General features: G+C 40.8%; 1 protein-coding gene across 2 annotated transcripts in view; it reads left to right on the forward strand.

The window, feature by feature from the left end:
- Nucleotides 1-19,375, forward strand: part of CHST11 (carbohydrate sulfotransferase 11) — a 157,724-nt gene that overhangs the window by 49,601 nt on the left and 88,748 nt on the right. For both annotated transcript variants that reach the window (XM_005527866.3, XM_088055802.1), the window contains exon 2: nt 16,144-16,229. In XM_005527866.3, the coding sequence (XP_005527923.1) occupies nt 16,144-16,229 (86 nt within the window). The remainder of the gene's footprint in view (nt 1-16,143; nt 16,230-19,375) is intronic.

Consider the following 19,375-nt stretch of genomic DNA (forward strand, 5'->3'; position numbering starts at 1 on the left):
TTCAAAATTCAGGCTGAGTGTCCCTGCTTTGCAGTAGTTTCTTGCTGCTGCTGCTCTCTTTTGAAGCGGTTTGGATAGACATGGGTTGGTCATGCATTTGGCTCCAGTTGTCACTGTGGTACCAGCTCATATTTTAGGAAATGACCATAATTCAGGAAAGCTGTTGTGTTCAGCACTGGGTTGTGTAATTTGTATTTTTAATAACCTTCTGGGTGTGACTCCGTGTAAATTCAGTACCACTGGTGCCTGTGCAGTGATAGCAGTCAAATTATTGAATTGGGTAAGAAAGTGTACAAATCTTTCCTGTAATGGCTGTCATTGCAAAGAGAAAGTAGAATATGGTTAGGCTTTTTAAAGAAACATTTTTTTTTTGGAAGCTTTTTAAATTTCTTTTTATTTGTGCCAAGTAGGCACAGCTTTTTATTAGTCTCATTTTCACTTTATCACTTCACATTTTTTCCAGGAGAAAGGCCATGGGAAGAGGAAAAGAGTGATTTAGGGAGGAAGAAGCTTTTTCTTTTGCTGCCCTTCTCAAGTCAAGCAGTAATGCTGGTTGCAGTGGTGCCATATCTGTTAGAAATAGATTGCATCATTTGTGACCATCGGGGGTGGCCGGCACTTCATCCTGCTCATCTCCTCCCAGTGTGATTTGGACAGCAAGATGTCTTTAAGTGCTTGTTTGAGGTATTAGCCCAGAGGCAGTGATTTTACCAAGTGACAAGTGGTAGGGCTGGCTGTCACCCTGTGTGTGGTTTAGCTTGGCACCTGGCCTTGATGACTGCTTTTAATGGCTACTTTTTGCTGGGAAGCTGAAAATCTTCCTTTGGCTTTTATCATTTCCTTCTACACATTTCCTTCTACACATTTTATCATTTCCAACTACACATATTGTAGTTGATGTGGCCAGTAAAAGACCTTTTGTATTTCAGACATTCCCTCCCCTCCTTTAATCCTGACCTAAGCTTTGTTGTGAGGAGGAGAAATCGCATTGCTGGGAGGGAGCTTCTGGGAAGGAGATTACAGAGCCTGTGTGACTGTTGTGTGACCATGTTGTGTCTGGGTGATGGGGAAGAAGAATGCTGCTTGGGTTTGGAAGAAACGTTTTGGTCATTTGTTTCTCAATATTAAAGACTATCTAAGTATCCTAATCTTGAGTTTAAAGGGAGAGAAGAAGCCTGTGTTATGTTTTGTCTGCGGTGAGCAAACAGATGCTGTTTGAAAAACATGGGAGAAAGGAAATGAAGTCTTGTGGTTTCTTTCCTCAGTGTTGTCCTACGGATAAAAATCCACGATGGAGCTTGTTGACTTTTTGATTAGGCAAATAGCATTGGGAAACCCCTGGTGCTGGAAACCCTTAGTCAAGTGCCTGGCTTAACTCTGTCTTTTGTCTGTACAAAGACTGAACAAGTGAAGGAGAGAAACCCTTAATATTTGGTTGGGGCTTGCTGTACTTGTGTTTCACGTACCCTTTTCTCTCCCCCCACTGTGAATTTTATTAGGGGTTGACTTAAGGATACGGATGCCTTGACCGCCAGATTTTTTTTGGAGAGAGCAAGTTGGGATGAGCTTCAACCTGCCACCAGCCCTAAGCACCATCCAAAGGGTGTGCTGCAGATTCAGCTCCCACATGGCCGTGAGGAAGCTTCTCTGAAGCTTCTTTGCATGGAGAATGGTGGGAATGTAACTGGAGCATTTCCACCCTTTTCCACACAAAGAAGCATTGATGCAAAGAACTACCTCTGACAGGGAGTTTGTGAAGCAAAGCAGGTTTGGAAAGAGATGGTTTCTGTTGCATTGTCCAAAGGGAAACTGGTTTCTAGCTTTTACTGTGATGGGGTACACATATGGAAAGCTAATGATGCCATCAGATGTTTTGAAGAAAGCCACACATAGGAGCTTATGGAAGAGTTCACACCAAAGCCCCAAGCACATATTATTTCTAATACCTTGGACTTTAGCCTAAGACAGTTTATTTGAATTTCAGTACTTGTTAGCATTACTGTTTACAAGGGTATGGAGTGACAAGACAAGGGGTAATGGCTCTAAACTGAAAGAGAGTAGATTCAGATTAAATATAAGGAGGAAATACTTAACTGTGAAGGGTGGTGAGGAACTGGAACAGGTTGCCCAGAGAAGCTTTGGATATCCCATCCATGAAGTGTTCAAGGCCAGGTTGAATAGAGCTTTGAGCAGCCTGGTTTAGTGGAAAGTGTCCTTGGGCATGGCAGGGGGGTTGGAACTAGGTGATCTTTAATGTCCCTTCCAACCCAAACCATTCCATGATTCTGTAATTACTGGTATGGCAAGATGACATAGGTAGGGGGAGCCTCCTGCGTAAAGGGATGTTCCTCAGTGAGGCATGAGGTCCTTGGTGCTGGGGCTGGGCTGAAGTGTCCATGCTTCAGGGATGTTGTCTTCTCTGAGAAGGGAAGAAGCATAGTTGCAAGAGAAACAGTGAAATTGTCTTAACATGGTGATCAGAGTATACAGCAAACCACCCTGTGTTTTAATTTCCTCATAGGATAAATTGGACACAAATGAACATCTACAGGACATGGAATTAATCCTCTTCATGTGGGGAGGATCTAAATGCAATCACTTGTTACCTTCACCCTGCACTCTTTATTTGTATTGCAATTATCTTGGGGTCATCAGAAGTAGTTATTTTTGAGTTTCACTCATATCCTCATCTACAGCCTTTGTATCTCTCATTATTTTGTGGGCAGTGTAAAAAAGTAACAAAAAAAAGATATATGTAAGTTATTGGGCAAAATTAGTTGGTGCTAGTGGTTTGAATTTGATTTTTTTAGAGTATGCATGTTGTTGAAATTAGCACACAATTTGTGGTAGCCACAAACAGAATATTAGAAATGCAGTTTCTGCAAGGTTAATAATAGTGGGGTTATTAACTTGTGGTGTCCTCATTTGCTTTTCTATTTGGGGTTCCCATTACAAAAAAGGTTCACAGCTGAGGTAGAGGTAATAAGCAGTCTTAATTTCTAAGGCCATTTGTATTTACCTGATTTTTTTTTCCAACACCGATTTTAGCTGGAGCACAGCCTTGGTGGGAAGAGTAGAATTCTCACACAACCTATCAGGAAGTAGCATGTAAAATATTGGACTGCTTTCCATACTCACAGCCTTTAATTGTCTGAGGGGTGACTGCTCCTCGCTTAAACATGTGGGATAGAGAACAGAAAGTGAGTATGTAAAAAGGAAAGGAAAAGCTGCTGTTTGCCAAGAAATGGGAAAGCACTCGGCAACATCACTGCCAAACATTTTGGCTGGTTATGCCTTAGTGTGCCTGTGACAATGCTCCTGGCCTTGAACTCTGTCATCTTGCTTGACTGTTTTAACTGCAGGGAAAACAAAGCCCCAGGTAAAAACTATAAATAAGACCAGTCATGCCTCCTTGCCTTGGCCTTGTAATTTGCCTGCCTCTCAAGCCTCTTGTTCATTATTTTGGGTTTCAGCTGATGCAGGGCCCCTGGGTAGATGGGGTCTCCTGGGAGTAGGGGATGGGAATGTGTGGGGTGGACAGCGCTGAGCTGGGAATGGGGCACTGAGGTAATGGAAATAGTCTGCCAGTCTCAGGGGTGGGAGTAAAACCTGAAAACCTCGGGGGACACATGGGAGAGGGCTGTCTTCTGTTTCCTCTTGAGCAGCTGAAGCTAAGTCCCCATGCCTTCAGCAACTCTCCTCCTCACCAAACCCCTTGCCCTGTGTTGAGCAGGACACAGGTTCCTGGCACGGTGGAAGTTAGGAAGTAGATTGGGATTTTTCATGGCTCGTTGCTTTAGAAGGTGGAAGAAAGGAGCTGGATTGTGGTGGAAGACTAGGAAAGAGGAGGGAACAGAAATGGTTAGCTGGGAAACAGCCTTAAAGATTGGTAGAGGTGTGTGGGGACAGCAGCAGCAGAGTGCCAAAGGGAATCATTTGGTGATGGGAGAAAAGAAAAGGTCAGAGAGGAATAAAGAGAGGATAAAGATTCCAGAAAAATAGAATAGGTTTTGACAGGAAAATATTATGTCAAGAGCTTGATTAAATAGAGTAGTTGAAAAGTCGTGTGTTCCGGAAAGAAAAGGTTATTAAATAAAAGACTACTGTTAGATGAAAAATTCACATTGCCATTTTCTTTGAATATTACTTAAGTTTTAATTTTGGCAGCCCTGTAGTGAAATAGAGAGAAGCAAGATACAGAGAATGGAAAGGAGAAACCAAAATAAACTGCTATTTCATTGTTGGATTTGAATAGTAGAACATAATATGCAGCATGTTACAACTTCTGCAAATTGTTTACAAAATAAAAAAAAAACCAAACCAGCATCTGGCAGTGGGTTAAACACTGGTTTGCTGTGTCAACATCAATAATGCAAGTATATACTCACTCATGTATGGGTGTAATCTAGTCACTCATATCATACCTGCACGAGTAGCTCCATGTAGGCACACAAATGCTGTCCTTCCCAGCTGGGGAAATAAAATTATTTTCACTGCTGAGGACTCAAGCAGTCAATCTTGGTAAATCTTCCTTTCACCTTTCACAGTTCAGGTGCAATTCCCAACCACGCAGAAGAACACAGATCTGTTCAAGTTCATGGAGTTGAGATGATTTATCTCAGCTTGGAAAGGGATAATATGTGACAGCCCTTTATTGTAAATTTGAAATCAAATCGGCTTTTTTTTTTTTTTTCTTGTTGTGTTCTGTTATTTAACACAGCTTTTACTCTTTGGTAAAACCTGATTAATATTTAAAGAAGACAAATGGAGTTTTCAGGATAACGTGTAAGAATTGCCCCAAAAGCAGCAACCATCTGAGATAAGAGTGATTAGGAGGGATCAATCTGCCATTCAGCTCTGTGGCTAGAGAAAGTGTCACTTAGACTGTAATTTTTATTCTGCTCTATACTTTTAAGCTGAAAGTGTAAAGTACTTTCAATTAAAATTCAGTTTTGATGTTTCAGCTTTTAAGAACTTGTGATAAAATTAACCCATGCAGAGTTGAGAGCAAAGCAAGAGTGGAATACATCACAGAAGCCTTCTCCACAGCCTTGGAAGGTTAAAGACAGGCAATGAGCCTAAATATCTTTTCAGAAATAAATGTTTTTAAATTCATTCTCCAAGCTGATGACCCTCTTTGTTTTAATGACACGATATTTGAATGTCAGAATTACTCCTATACAGGGGATATGGGAATGAACAACCCAAAAAGTTAAATTGGCAAGGGAATGCATGTCAATTTGGCAAACATATTACTGATTTTTAAAATTTTGAACAGTTTGTAAAAATAGCTGTGACTGGGAAATCATCACTAAGCAGATACACTTCCAGTGGGATCTCTAGGGGACCAGATTTTGGGATGATGCTTGTTAAATATTCTAATTTATCATCCAGAACAAAACATACTCAATTATTGACCAGATTTACAGAGAATGCAAAAGTTAGGGCAGTGGTAAATGGAGAAGAAGAGAACTGCAAATCATTAATGCAGAATTGTGAGTACCCAGTGACTTGGATGGCAGCTCAGTTTTAGTCATTTAGCAGCAGTGGATGCATAGAGGAATAAAATTTAGGTGATGCTTACTTAGTAGAGGACTCTCTTTTTCTTTGAAGTGAGGTCTGGAAAGGGTTTGAGGGTGGTGGTTCACCAACCTGGCACACAGGAGAACGCGTGAGGGTGGAGGACAGGGCCAGCAAGGGGAGGTGGCCCTTGCTCATCCTGTGGGTTCTGCCACAGCTTTTGCTGTGGTGGTGTGTGGTGTGGGGCACCCTGGTGTCAGCAAGCTGCAGTGTTGGCTTTGAGGGTGTTCAGAAGAAAGGAAGGAGTGATGAAGTGCCCAGAAAACTTGTCACAGGATAAAGGGAAGTTAGAAGGTGCCTAGGTCATAAGTTACGTGCACAGAGGTGAGGAGACAGATGTACCACAAGATCAAGCGGCTGGAAGGTGCAGATAGGTCACATCAGCTTAGCAAAAGGCTGGGGAGGAAAATTTGACATCAAATCAGTTTCTCGAGGTGTATTTTCTGTTCCTGGCAAATTTAGAAACAAGATGAGTTGTCTTTCTGAAAGATGAACTATTGCTTAGTTGGGAATTATTTTAGGAAAATCTTCTGAAAAGGGTGCTTTCCTTTGTTTCCTCTCCCGCTCTTTCTGTCATTCTCTGCATGAGGCATCACAACAGCAAGAGCAGCATTTATTCCCTACAGAAGAACTGTTTGAGTCCATGGCTCTGTCAAGCAGTTTTGTTGCCTGTCTCCTTCAGAATGATTCTGTCAGAGAGATCCTGGATTTTAGCTCCTTATTGCTCACAGAATTTCTCAATGCAATTGGCAGGCTATTTTCCTGAAACCAAAGCTTAGTATTTTGCATGCTAATTATTAGACACTATTATTACCAGTAGAGGTCACATAGGTATCCAGTATTCTGGAGCCTTTTGAAACTACATGTTGAAGTGCTCTGTGATTCCTTCATTCCCATCTAATGCAGAGGAAAATTACTGCCATGGTGGCCTCATGCTATTTGTGCATGTTGCTTTTATATGCATATAGCATATCCATATTATTTGGAGGAAGAGTCGCAGTCAATTTAAAATGTTTAGTCTATCCTGTGTTCGTGATATCAGAATATGTATGTTTTGCCACTGCTGCCTGCTCTTGTAGTTCCCCTTTGAATGTTCTCACTGGATGTAACATCACAGAAAAATCCTTGTTCACTCCTTTTTCCTCTGGGACATGCCTTCAGGAGGTGGAGTTGGTGTGCTTGGCTCATCCACTTGTGTATGTGTGAGGCATGGCTGCATTTCCTCACTGTAGACAAAAGTTCATCAAAAGGTTTTAATTAAAGTCATTGAAACGATGGGATTACTGGAGGGAGACAGATGAAGGGAGTAGGAGCACATAAAGATAAGCAGGCACTGAGACCCTGTGCATTCACCATGCTGAATGGTTTTCTTGTGTTTTGAGAATGTCTCCTCAGAGAAAGACAGATCCAGAGTGCTCAGCACCTCACCCAGAGCTGGCTGTAAGGCTGGGCTCTATAATGGAAATACAGATTATGCTAATTGAGATGAAGTTTTATAGTGCTAATGTGTATTTTACTCTTCTGTGTGGTGAAGTGCAGTCTGGGTCTGAGGGAGCTGACAATGTCCTATTCATATGTAAAATGTTGTGCAGGATCTGTGGTTTGGGATGTTTCAAAAGTGCCACATGAGGGGATTCATACATCTGAAAGCAATATTATCCATGTACACTCCTTGCTAACAGAGAGAGGAGCATGTGAAAGCAGCTTCCCAGCCTTCCATGCGTGGATGTGTGGGTCCTGCTGGAAGAAGGCAGAAGTGGTTGAGAACTTCTGTGGTCCAGTGGGGCAGGACATGGGGCCAGCATTGTTCTACAGACCTAGAGCTGTGCTGATCCCAGTCAGCTGAGACAATAAACAGCTGCTGGAAAAGTAAAAATTCTTGCAAAGAAACCCATTGCATCTCTGTGCCTTGGGATTACTTGGAGTTTAGAAGTATTAAACAGAATAAACTCTTGGAATAAGACAGTAAGCCCAGCTGTGTATTAATTATTAGTTCAGACAGCTTTCAAATCACAGAATCAGGTCTTTGCTGTCTGTGATACTTTCTTCTTTTTAATATCAGCATTTGGCCTTCACATTGCCAAGGAGGTAGCATCCTTAATTTGTGAGAGCTCATCTGCTTATCCAACAAGCTGCAGTCATAATCCTCTTTGCCATAATGAATGACTGCTCTGGAAGTGATTACTGCAGGATTTCATACTTTCTTTTCTGCTTATCAAATTCTTTAGTGCTTCTTTTTTGTAAAGAAAATTGTTGTTCATAAATCACACAGTAAAGTATCGAGGGGCTGTGACTGCACTGAAAATACCAGAGGCACTGCTTCAGAGGTGGTAAATCTTGGTCTGACATGTTACTAGGACAGGAGTGGCCTGTGTCCCTTGGTTTCTGGTTATCAGGTCAGGTGTGCATACATGTGTGTGCACTGCTTCTGCCTCAAGTTCACAGACCCCAAATTTGAGCCTTTCACTGCTCCAGGTTAAAAAGACTGCTGCAGCTCTATTTTCTATTCTGCTTGGCTTGTGAGAAGACTTGCTGTGCGTTTCAGTATATCCATTGCAAATATGATTTTGTGTTTCATCTTCTGTGCACATCTGTTGAAGAATAGCAAGGAAACAGTAGCTCAAATAGGCTGCAGCTGCAGCAGCTGTCGTTTTCATTTTGACTGTGATTCAAGATAAATGCTTTTAAAATTACAGCTTTCTAAAGAAACCTTCCTCTTTTAAAGGTTTTTCTCTCCCTCTTTTTTTTTTCCTGAGCTCATAAATCATTTTTGTTAAGTAGACTCATATTAACAGTGTGATGGAAGTAGTGGGAAATTAAGAAAAAGAAATCCAGCTTTTTATTTTTTTAGGACAATGCAAATGTACAGCTTTTTTTCCCCTGGACCTACATTTACACAGTTTTCTTTTGAACTTACATCAGAGAGATGGGATATAGCCAACTATCTACAAGCTGGAGAACTAGGCTGATAAAAAGAACAGAGTAGAGCATTTAGCTCTTTGCTATAAAGACAGCCCAGCAGCAGATGCGCCTGCTGATGTTGTTACAGTGAGTATCTAGAAGCTGGAGGAAGGCATGTTCAGAAACCTGTAAGCCTCATCAGAAATCTTCCTACCATCCCAGATTATTGCAGTCTCATTTGGCAAAACACATGCCTGACTTGTAGCGGAAAGGTAGGAAAAATTGTCATGTCCAGGAAGAGTTATTCTTTGCATTTGATGTACTGGATCCACAGTGTCCCTTCATGCAAATTCATAATGCACTTGTTTGTTTGTGAAATATTTATAGTTCAAGTCATAATTCCTAAGCTTCTAACTTCGTTTGTAGAAAGTTACATTTGAGATGGAAAAAAAAAGGAAACAGAGAATTCTGAAGTTGATAGAGATGGTAAAAAAAAATACTTATTTATTCATAAGCACTTAGAAGTAGTTCAGCAAGAAAATAAATACACTATTTTGATCAATATTTTGTGATATCTGGCTTTTGTAATTGATGACATAAATTACAGCATTCTCAAAGGTGAGCAGACAACTGAGATGGTCAGTGATCCATCCAGAACCTGTGAAATATTGTGATGCCCCCAGATCTGCATTTCATGCCAGAGAAAACAAAGTTGTGTCAGAAGAGTTCTGACCAAGCCTAATATAGTTTGTAGTTTGCACCCACAAAAACTTGCAGTGTTTAAAGAAGCCTGTATGTTTGAGATAAACAAAATAGAACTCTCCTCATGGGAGTAGTAAAGCCTGTGGAAAAGTCTCTTGGTTTAGGCTTGTGGATAAGTTCTTGAGACTTCTAAAGAAATGCTGTATAGATTAACATTTTTTAAAAATTACTGGAAAAAAGTTTCTCATTGTTCATTAACAGGAAAGATGTGCTAATTTATGCCACATGCAATGTCTGTAGGGTGACCAAGGATCTAAGTCTCTGCATAATTTCACCCAAGGATATTAGCTTCCCCACTGTGCCCAATTAAATCCATCCCCATGCTAATCTGAGAACAAACAGGATAAAGTACAAATTTATTTCTGGAAAACTGTCTAAAGCAAAAAGGAATTAAATGTCTCTCTATTCTTTGGAGAGCATTTACAACTTCTGTAATTAGTGATTAGAACCAAGAAACAAACGTTGAGATTCATTTCCTTACTGTGCCAGGATTTATTTCACGTAACTTCAACCATTTAGTTCTGCTGGTCAGTGGAAAGGAGAGGAGCCACCTCCAGAGCCCCTTGGGGTGGCCCATCTCTGCAGGTGTGGCTCTCTGTTAATTGCAGGAGCTTAAAGGAGTAGCTTATAGAAATCTCACTTCCTAACATGAATTCAGTCTGTAGCAACAGGTTTGGTAGAAGTTTTTAAGGTCTTTGCCTCTACTTTTCTGACCTGGGAAGTGTGGACTATTTGCTGGTCCCTGGCCCCATAACTTGCAGCCTTCCTGCTCCTCTCAGCCACAATCATTTCACTAAGGTGGGATCTCTTCTTTATTTTTTATCCTTTGCTGTTCTTGTATCCATTTTTTTTTGTTTCTCAGGCTAAGTAAACCCTTGGTTTTGTAGTTACTGTCTGGTGTAAGGTAAAATCTGTCCTCCATTGATACAAAGAATTGTTACATTCTCTGGGTTTAAGACTTTGGCATGCTTATATACAATACCTAATCTGATTTTTGCTTCCTAAAAATAGATCTTTTGAGCTCCAGGGAAGAAAGCTGCAGTGTTGCCTTAAGAAATCAAAAGAGGCCAGACAAGAGTTTAGCCATAAATCCTTGTACCTGTGGTCTCCAGCTGAAGGACCAATAATTTAGTCTAAAACCCTGGGCTGAATGCAGCAAAGCACAAGGCCCCAGATGTCACAAGATGTTGCTATCAATCCATTGATCTTTGTGAACCCCTGCTGAAGGATTAGTGTTCATAAATCATTGCCTGGAGAGCTATCTCAAAGTCTCCTTACTCAGGCTTTGTAGCCAGTGCTAGGTGACAGCATTTGCATTCACTCCTCATGTTCCTGGTTGATGATTAAAAATTAACCCTTTCATACCATTTGGTGTCCTTAGCCTGATTACTCTGTAGAAGGGAGAATAGGAATTTTAATGTCATTTGAAGTGAGATAGACTTCTTGTTGCTGAGTTTCCTGTTTTGCCTGTGGTTTAAACTTGGCTGAAGTCTTGCAGAGCAAATTGTAAATTATTATGGAAGACACGTCTTCCTGAAGCGGAACAATCTGTTTACTAATCACAAGCTTGCTCAGCACGATTTTAGCTAACTGTCTGAAAGGTATGTGGACAAGATGTTCTAAACTGAACCAAAAAAAAAAAAACCAAAACCAGTCCCAAACCACTGAAGAGCTCTGGGAAAGGGCTACTTCCTTGGGTCACCGACTTCAACCTTCCCCTGAGTGTTATCATGCTTCAAGAACATTGGATGTGCAAAATGAAGGCTTGAACCTTGCTTGATTTGTATTTGGACATAACCAGCTTGCCTTGAGCATAATTGTTGCCAGTACAAGAGCACTGTTTTATAATACCATTTACAGAAGAATGTTTGCAGTTGTGCTGTGGATGTCTCACTGTGGTTAAGGTGTTTGGTGTAGTATTGAAGTATGTATTCCAATGCTTCATCCTACATACTAAATGGAAGTGATTTTCTCTGCTGCTTTGGAGTTGTAGCAGAAATCTATGCAAGAAAAAACATGTCCAGGTCTTCAGCTAAAGAGAATCTCTGAACTTTCAGTATGGGTATAATTATTGATTTTTGCTTTGATTTGAAAATTTGGGAAGTCTAAAGGCAGCAGCTGGTGTAGACATGGCTAGAGATGGAAAAGGTGTAAGTATCAAGGTGCTGATATCTTGCCTTGACCAATTGGCATGGATTTTTCTGTCTAGGTTGGGTAGGGAATGTTTAGGTGAAAGGTCAGCCCTTACTTGGTGGGTTACTGCTCAAGGAAAAGCTACTGTGTTATGTACCTGCTCTTTGCTGTCAAGTAGGTGCTTCATGGAAAGCATTAACTCTGGCCTGAAATGAGGGGTGCTTGGGCAGGAGGAGAGCAATGGATTAGCTGGAGAGCAGTGGACTTCAGGCAAAAGAAGCAACCATTTTCAGCCTCTCATGCTGAATCAGATCAAAAATGAAGAGCAATCAAAGCAAAAAGAGGAATATATTGGATGAGTTTCTTTAAAAAAAGAACAGGATCTGATCCTCAACCAGAGTCTCACCATACTGCTGCCAGTGCATACTTTTTCCTCCTCAGTATGAAAACTTGTATCCCAATAGGAGGAATGAATTATGTATGTCAGCTTTAAGCAACGCTGTATTAGGGAATTTTATTCTTTGTACTTTAGACCAGTGTAATGAAAAGTTAAATATTAATATGTTCTCAGAACTTTTCTCAAATATTTGTAATATGAGATTTAATTTAAGAGGCAGTGAACAGAGGTAAATTTTTTACATTTGGCTTTTGTTATCATGCCAGTAATTAGAATAGTCCAAGCAATGTAAATTAAATGTTACCAAGTAGGGAGGCAATTGCTAGATAGCAGCTGGGGACCTTTTTAATATACAGAAGTCTTGGAACTGGAGCCTCAGACATCTGTGAGATGGTAGAGTGGAAGTGATAGAGATGGCTGCTGAATGCATGCACCCATGTTTGAAATGCCACTTGTTTGTCTCTCTCAGTGCTGAGGAAGAAGTGGCACTTATTTTGTGTGTCTCTTCCAGCAGAGTCTCCTCTGGGACTTAATCCCACACAGACCTGTGAAAAGTTGTTTGATTTGCCCTTCTGACACTTTGTGAGAAGGTCACCTTTATGGCTTTCAGTCTCCAAAAACCTTGGTTCCCGTGATTTCTGCCCTTCCCCCTTTCCCTTTCTCTAGGTAGTCCCAGTGTTCACATACATTTTAGGCCAGTAATCTCCCAGTAGAAGTGCTACCATGTCCCCTGACTCAGTTTTTTGTAGCTCCTGGTAGGGAGAGGCAGAAATTGTATTGATGTGGCTTATATTCAGTATTCTCTCCAGAGGTCTCTCATTCTGGGATAAGGTCTTTGAAGGTTACCAAGTGCATTGGAAATGCCTTCTGCCAAGGAGAGGTGCCAGATTAAGCCTGGCTCACATGTTTCCATGTGAATGATGATCAATGTTCTTGTGCTCAGTGCACTGTAATTCTCAGGTCGAATTCCTGCTCTTGGTGCTGGTGGGTCTAAATGGAGTTTTCTGGAAGTTGAAACTGCACAGATGATTTCATTCTGAGATGATTTAAAGCCTACACATTCCTCTCTATGTATGCATACACAGCTGATTGTTGTGTTGATAAGTAGGGCTGTTTATCTTCCTCTTTTGAGAAATTGAAATTTGGTGCCTAGATAGCATCCTCTACAGACTTCCTTATTAGATTCACAGCTAGTGGTTCCACACTTTTGCAAGGTGGGCCAAGACTGCATTTTTGATAAATCATTCCCCACGTGGGGATGGAACAAAGGTCTTGTTTTTACAGCTCTTGTATTTAAGTAACAAACTCACAGTTCATCCAGTTGCTCACACTCCCGGCTAAATTCAGGGGATTCATGTTCTTGCTGCACTTGTAGTATTTGCACTACTCTTGAATCATTAAAGGCACTGAATGCTGCTGATCTGAAAGGTCTTTTACAACCTAGACAATTCTAAATTTCTTTGTCAGCTGCTTCACGTTCTTTGTGTGTGAGAATGTGATCTTTTGAATGATTCTTGAAGCCATGCATATGCACTACTTATCATTAGATTATAATTAACTGTAATTATGTATGGAGATCAGCCCAAGCCATAAAATGTAGATTTAGATATTTACTATGCTAATCAGAAGATTTGGTGAGGATAAAGGGCTTGATTTTTTAATTTTCACTTCCACAACGGTGTGACGGATCCTTAGCAAAAGTGTTGTTAAAATTAGTAGAGCTGTAGTTACCCTGCATACTGCAGATTGCTAGAGGTGAGGTTCAGGCCCAAGAGGTTTTGTCATTGGCATAATGAAGCACTGCCTCAGAGAAGCTGAGACTGTAGAAAACAGGTTGCAGGGGCCCTGAGAGGTGAATTTGCCCATAGACACGCCAAAAAGTGTTTTGAACTGTGTAAAAACATGCCTGATAGCTATTCACGTAAGGATGGTTGTGCAGGTGGGATTTCTGCTGAGGAGAGGGGAGTATTCACCTTTATATTGATGCTGCAGTTAAATCCCAGGCACAAGTACTTCCCAGGTGTGCACAGATGTGCTGTGTACAGTTGTATCAGGGAGTACTGTTCCTGACATCAGTAAACAGGGAACCAAGTGCAGTGTTGCTGTGCTAACCCCACAGTCTGATTCTAAAGGCTTCACTGAAAAAACCAAACCAATTAAGTAATACTGGAAATTATAAAATAGGTTGAAACACCTCTATGATTAAAGCCCTACATTAGTATTTAGCTTTTGCTGGAGAGATAGCTTTTTTTATTGTCTATTTACATCTGGAAACAAATCTTTCATGTTGTGTAAATAATTTAATCTTTATTGCTGTTGCTGCTGCATATAAAGTGTTGATACTTGCTGGCTAAGTGAAGCAGGAAGGGATGGATACATTTATGCACGGTACTATTTACTGTATTTAATGGAAGTGAAAAGTGAAATAACAAGTTAGGGAACACCATACTAGAATTGTTATTCTTCTTCATTTTAGAACAAAGCATCAGTGTTGCAGGACCTTAGTTAATCAGTCTAATGAGCTGGATACACTGAAATGTTCCCCTCTCCCTTTCCCCCTGCTGAGGTGTTTTAATGTGCTTTGCCCTTGAGTAGAAGGCTTCGTTTTAGAAAGGTTTCTTCATTGAAGAAGGGGCTACAAAATAATTTTGAAACTTTCTCTGGACACAGTTCTGGTACAAGAGCTTGGAGTGGGATGAGGTGGACAGGAGCTCTGTAGTTAGAATGGCTGCTGGATATCTCACATCCTCACTTGAATATTTTCTTCCTAAAACCACTTCCAGGCTCTGGAAAATTACTGTAAAATATTTTTAAAGTTTTAACTTTTTAAAACACATGTAATTTTTTAAAAGGCCACATGAGCTCAGAAATAGAGGAATCACAATACTTGTCTGCGTGACTAAAAATGCTCAGAATTTAATCAGGTGTTTAAATGTGTCAAATAAAATTACTGCCTCTACTAACATTGGTGTCTTAATTGTGAAGAAAATTGAAGCCAGTTTGTTTACTCAGTATGTCTGCCTCCTGCCACAAGACCCGAGGAATCTGTTGCTTAGGGAAAAAGCAAGCCAGCATGTTATTAGATAATTACCTCCTATTGAAAAATAGATAGGAAGTGAGTGAAGAAATCAATTATGTTTCCAGATTGGACAGTGCACAGTTTTCTGTGGTTTATATTTCTTGATGTATCAATTATGATTGTATATTGGGCCTCAGTGTTAAAACATTACTGGACTGTATTCTCTGACTTGGCTTGAAGCCCACAATATCATGTCTGCAAGTGGTGCAGCTCATTGTTGTAGGACGCTTCAGTAGTTTCTGGTTACAAAACGTGGCAATAAGTGGTAAAAGCATGCCTGACTCAGCTTAACATGATGCTCCCAGCAAGAACATTTCTTTTTCCCATTTTTTTTTTGGTTTTGTCTTAATCAAAGGTTGATGAGACAATCTTCCCCCACTGCGGTGCCCAATGTGGGCGTCTGACAGCCTGATGCTCCTTCCGGAGTTCCCAGGGTGAGCTGGGGGCAGAAGAGTGTTGGCAGAGGATGACGTGGGCCATGTGAGATTAGAAGCACAGCAAGCTCTTGTTTTCCTCCTGACTGTAGAAGGTGGTTGGAGCTGAATGTCTTCTTACAGACTTTTATGGCCACAAAGCTCTGACTTGAAGCTCATGCTCTCCATCCCTGATGGGGCTTAGGTCAACAAAGAAAAATTTGCCATCCAAAATGCTCCTTGATCAGAACTTTGACAAAGCCTTTGGTTTGCAAACCAGCTAATGTTTGCTAGTATAACACAATGCATGTTGTTCTGTGGATCAGTCAAATTTCCACTTGAAATGTGTAGAGCAAAATTGTGGCAAGAAGGGTGGCCGTGTTTGATTGTATGTGTGTTGTGTACTGATGAGTATCTGTTCTGGGAGAAACAGAAGAGTTAGGCCAAAAGCTTTAAAATCATGCGTTTTAATATGAGGCTCCTACATATGTCTGTATTTAGGCTGAGAGAGGCTCAAGCATTGCCCCTCAGAGGTGCTGGTTGTAGGAATCCATCTCAATCCTTCCTGATGATCAGAGAGGTGTCTGGCACTGCTGAAAATTGTGTTGCTTTGGTCCATGCTTGAATTTTTGGGCACCCAAACTGAGAGTTGTTGCCTAACAACTTTTATAAGAGAGCTTTTATTTTCAGTAACTTCCACCATAGATAGAAGATTCAGCTCTTGGACAATTGCTAGGGAAAGGAAAATCAGGAGTCAAGTGACAACACTGTCTAGAATCCTATGATCTGTCAGAAAATCTTTTCTTGCTGTAGGTATTGCAATTGCTTTCTGCTAACCAGTGTTGCTAACCTGTACTAATTTCAATTTCTCCTTGCAGTAATGCGTAGAAATCCATTTGGGATGGACATCTGCTGTCGGAAAGGATCCAGAAGCCCACTCCAGGAACTGTATAATCCCACCCAGGTGAGTATTTTGTGGCTATAATTGTTTCCCAATCCAGCATACAATCACAGTCTCTTTTGATGATATTTTGGTCTGTTTTTCTTATTTACACACAACAGCTTCCTTCATTTGGGAGAGCTGGTCCTGGAACCTGCAGGGTTTAGCTATAACAATCTGCAGTTTGAGTTAAAAGCCTGATTTTTAAACACTTTTAGTCGTCTTAATGATGTGGACTTGTCAAAAATCTTTTCTTAGGAACCCAACAGCCCTAGAAGAGTATACTTTTTAGATTTAGCTAGAAGCCAAGGCGTTGTGTTGACACAGACTGGCAGGGTGGGGTGACATCTACATGAGACAAGGAGTGCAGTAAAACTGTAAATTGCAGTAATGCTACATGAGTATCATTTATATGGCTTTCGGATAGCCAGCTGCCTTTCCTGTCCTGGTCCATTGCTTGTATGAAGTCTAGACAAACACTGTAGCTCATGTTCTTCCTTATACTGTGTGTTTTTCAACACCTGACTGTCTTGGTAGGAGCTCAGGACCTCAGGTTATTGCTCTTCTTGTGACAAGCAGCATAGGAAAACTACCTGAAATTCATGCTCCTGTTTGCTCTTCTAGATCAATTTATTCCCTACATGTGGGCTGAATTGGCACATTCAGGAGAAGCATTTCCTGTTGGCAGCTGAGAGGAAGTGCTGCCATTGAGAGAAAATGCCAGCTGACTATTAAACATATTTATTAAAGTTTAACAACCGCCTATTATATATTTATCCATCAATGAGTACATTGAGTTTTACTAAATTGGCTATTAGGGAAAGTGACTATCCCAGTAAATCTAACTTGTTAGATTTAACAAGGCAGTAAATGTTTTAAATACTATTTGATTATGAAGAGACTCACTATATAGTATGCAAAACGAAGTCTGAGGGATTTAAAGTATTTACATAAAGAATTGACAGCAACCCAAGGATATGTGATATCTGTTACGTAGCACAGTAAAGCTCCATTTGCTCGTTAGTGTTGTTTTTATGAACACAGGCTGTCTTTCTAATTCAATTAGAATTCTGGGCATGGCTGGGAACATAAGTTTGTCATACTATTATCCTGCCCTTTATTGACCATTATGGGAGTCAGCATTTCATAAATGGAAAGTGCATGCAGAAACCCTGAAGAGGAACAATCCAGTGCTGCAAAGGAAAACTATTATCATTTGCAGGTCAAATTTAAAGACTCTTTGCAGATGTTCAAGAGGAGAGGGTAAAGGAGAAGAGACTGGCTGAGTAATTAGTCTCTCTGGGGTCTGGTGTGTGTCAGGCAAAACCTTTTGCCCTTTAGCATTATTAAAGGCCAAGCCGTAGGAAAGAAACATTCCTGTCCACGGAAGGGCCATAATCCCAGAGCCCTTGCAAACTTGGACAACTGAAAAGATTTCCAGAGCTTTCTGAATGAAGCAGGGGACGTAGCTGGCAGCTCCTTTTCTGTGTACCTTGACCAAGTGAACCATTAGCATCCCTTTCTGGGCTCACCTGTGAGCCAGGCAGAAAGTCAGTGTTTGAGGAAGTGCAGCAGTTCTGGCAGCTGATGTTGAGCTAAAGGGATGGTGTTTCTCATGCAGAAGTGTTTCCATCAGCTTGCTGAATACCCATTTTTATGAGGCTTTTAGTTTTTGTTTCTTTCTTTGTTTTTAGTTGGTGCTTGATTTTTTTGAAAGGGGCTTTGCATGCTGCCCTCAGTACTAGAGGGACAGACAAACAAGCATATGCAATCTGGGAAAACAGTAACAAAAAAAGGCAGTGAGTAGAGGCTGCCAGAGAAAACAACAGTCTGGAGATGACACCTAGAATGCTTCATCAGACACATGGTTCATCTTTTTTTTTTTTTTTTTTTCCATTTGTGCCCAAAGACATGTCTGTCTCACCTTTCTTAAGGTGGTAGGTTAGAGACTGGGATGTATTTTGGCAGGAGGGTGCTCATTCTTCAAAAGTTCACCTGTTCTTGGAAGGGTGGGGAGATGGAGATTGAATCTCTTGTGTTTCCGTGCTGAAGCAGTTGCAATCAACCATTTGTAAAGTCAGCCCAAAAGTCAATATATAATGAATGTGCAAGAAGACAAGGCCAGTCTGGATGGAAGCTCTAGTGGAAGGTGTCCCTGCTCATGGCAGCTGGAACAAGATGATCTTTGAGGTTCCTTCCAGCCCAAACCATTCTTTGGTTCTACGAAGACATTTTTGGCCAAAATCTCATCTCTTACTGATCTAGGTAATGAAAAAAGTCGGATCTTTAACCTCTGACTATCAGAAGCTGTTGGACTCCTGATGTGAATCCGTGTTTCTCTCCTGGGTGCCAGTGGCTGTGTGTGCCATCACAGAAACTCTCTGGCACTCAGTTTAGCTCCCTCAGAACATCAGCAGAGCTGATGGAGCAGATATTTGTAGTTCAAAATAGTATGTGTAATTTAAACACCAAACCTAGGCCACTGAAGGATGCCCTGAAGCTATGGGTTTGGATTTGTACAAGCTAGGTATAGCTGTGATTTTATAAGGGTAGGAAACTTTAAATTTGAGATGTATTAAGGGCCCATTCTGCCTTGCATTCTGTGTGCTCTTGGCTGTTCCCTGCCTGGGGAGGTGAGAGTTTGGCCATCAATTGAAGTAGGTGTCAGATAGGGTCAATACTCACTGGGTTTTTGGATGCTGTAATTTAACATGAATCAGGTTCTTCAACTCTGTGTTTAATATCAAGTTGCACTGCCCTCATAAAACCAGATGGAGATAGGTTGATTTACACCAGCTGAGAATTTGACTCTGGTTATTCACTATGTTGACATGTAACAGCCTCTCTGATCCTGGCCTGTTGTTTCTTTCCATGGAGTTGAGCTTTTTGCAGATGCCATCATTTGTCTCTTGAATATTTTTTTGGCCTGGTGAATGATTGTGGAAAGGAAAGAGAAAGGAAAGGGAAAAAGAATAGAGGGGAAAAAATAAAAATAATAATAGTAAAAAAAAAAAGCAGAAAGAAAGATTTGGCTTTGGGAAATTCAAATGTAGCAATGATCTGAAGGTGATTGAATGGGTCATTTGGTAGTTTGTAGGAGCTGAATGTTAGGATTGCAGTCAGATTTTCAGTGGGCTAATCATAATTGTTCCTAGGTTTAGTGGAGAAAG

The sequence above is a fragment of the Pseudopodoces humilis genome, chromosome 5 (genome assembly GCF_049639895.1).
Source record: "Pseudopodoces humilis isolate 2021_Gansu_Grassland_sample_001 chromosome 5, ASM4963989v1, whole genome shotgun sequence".
NCBI lineage: Eukaryota > Metazoa > Chordata > Aves > Passeriformes > Paridae > Pseudopodoces > Pseudopodoces humilis.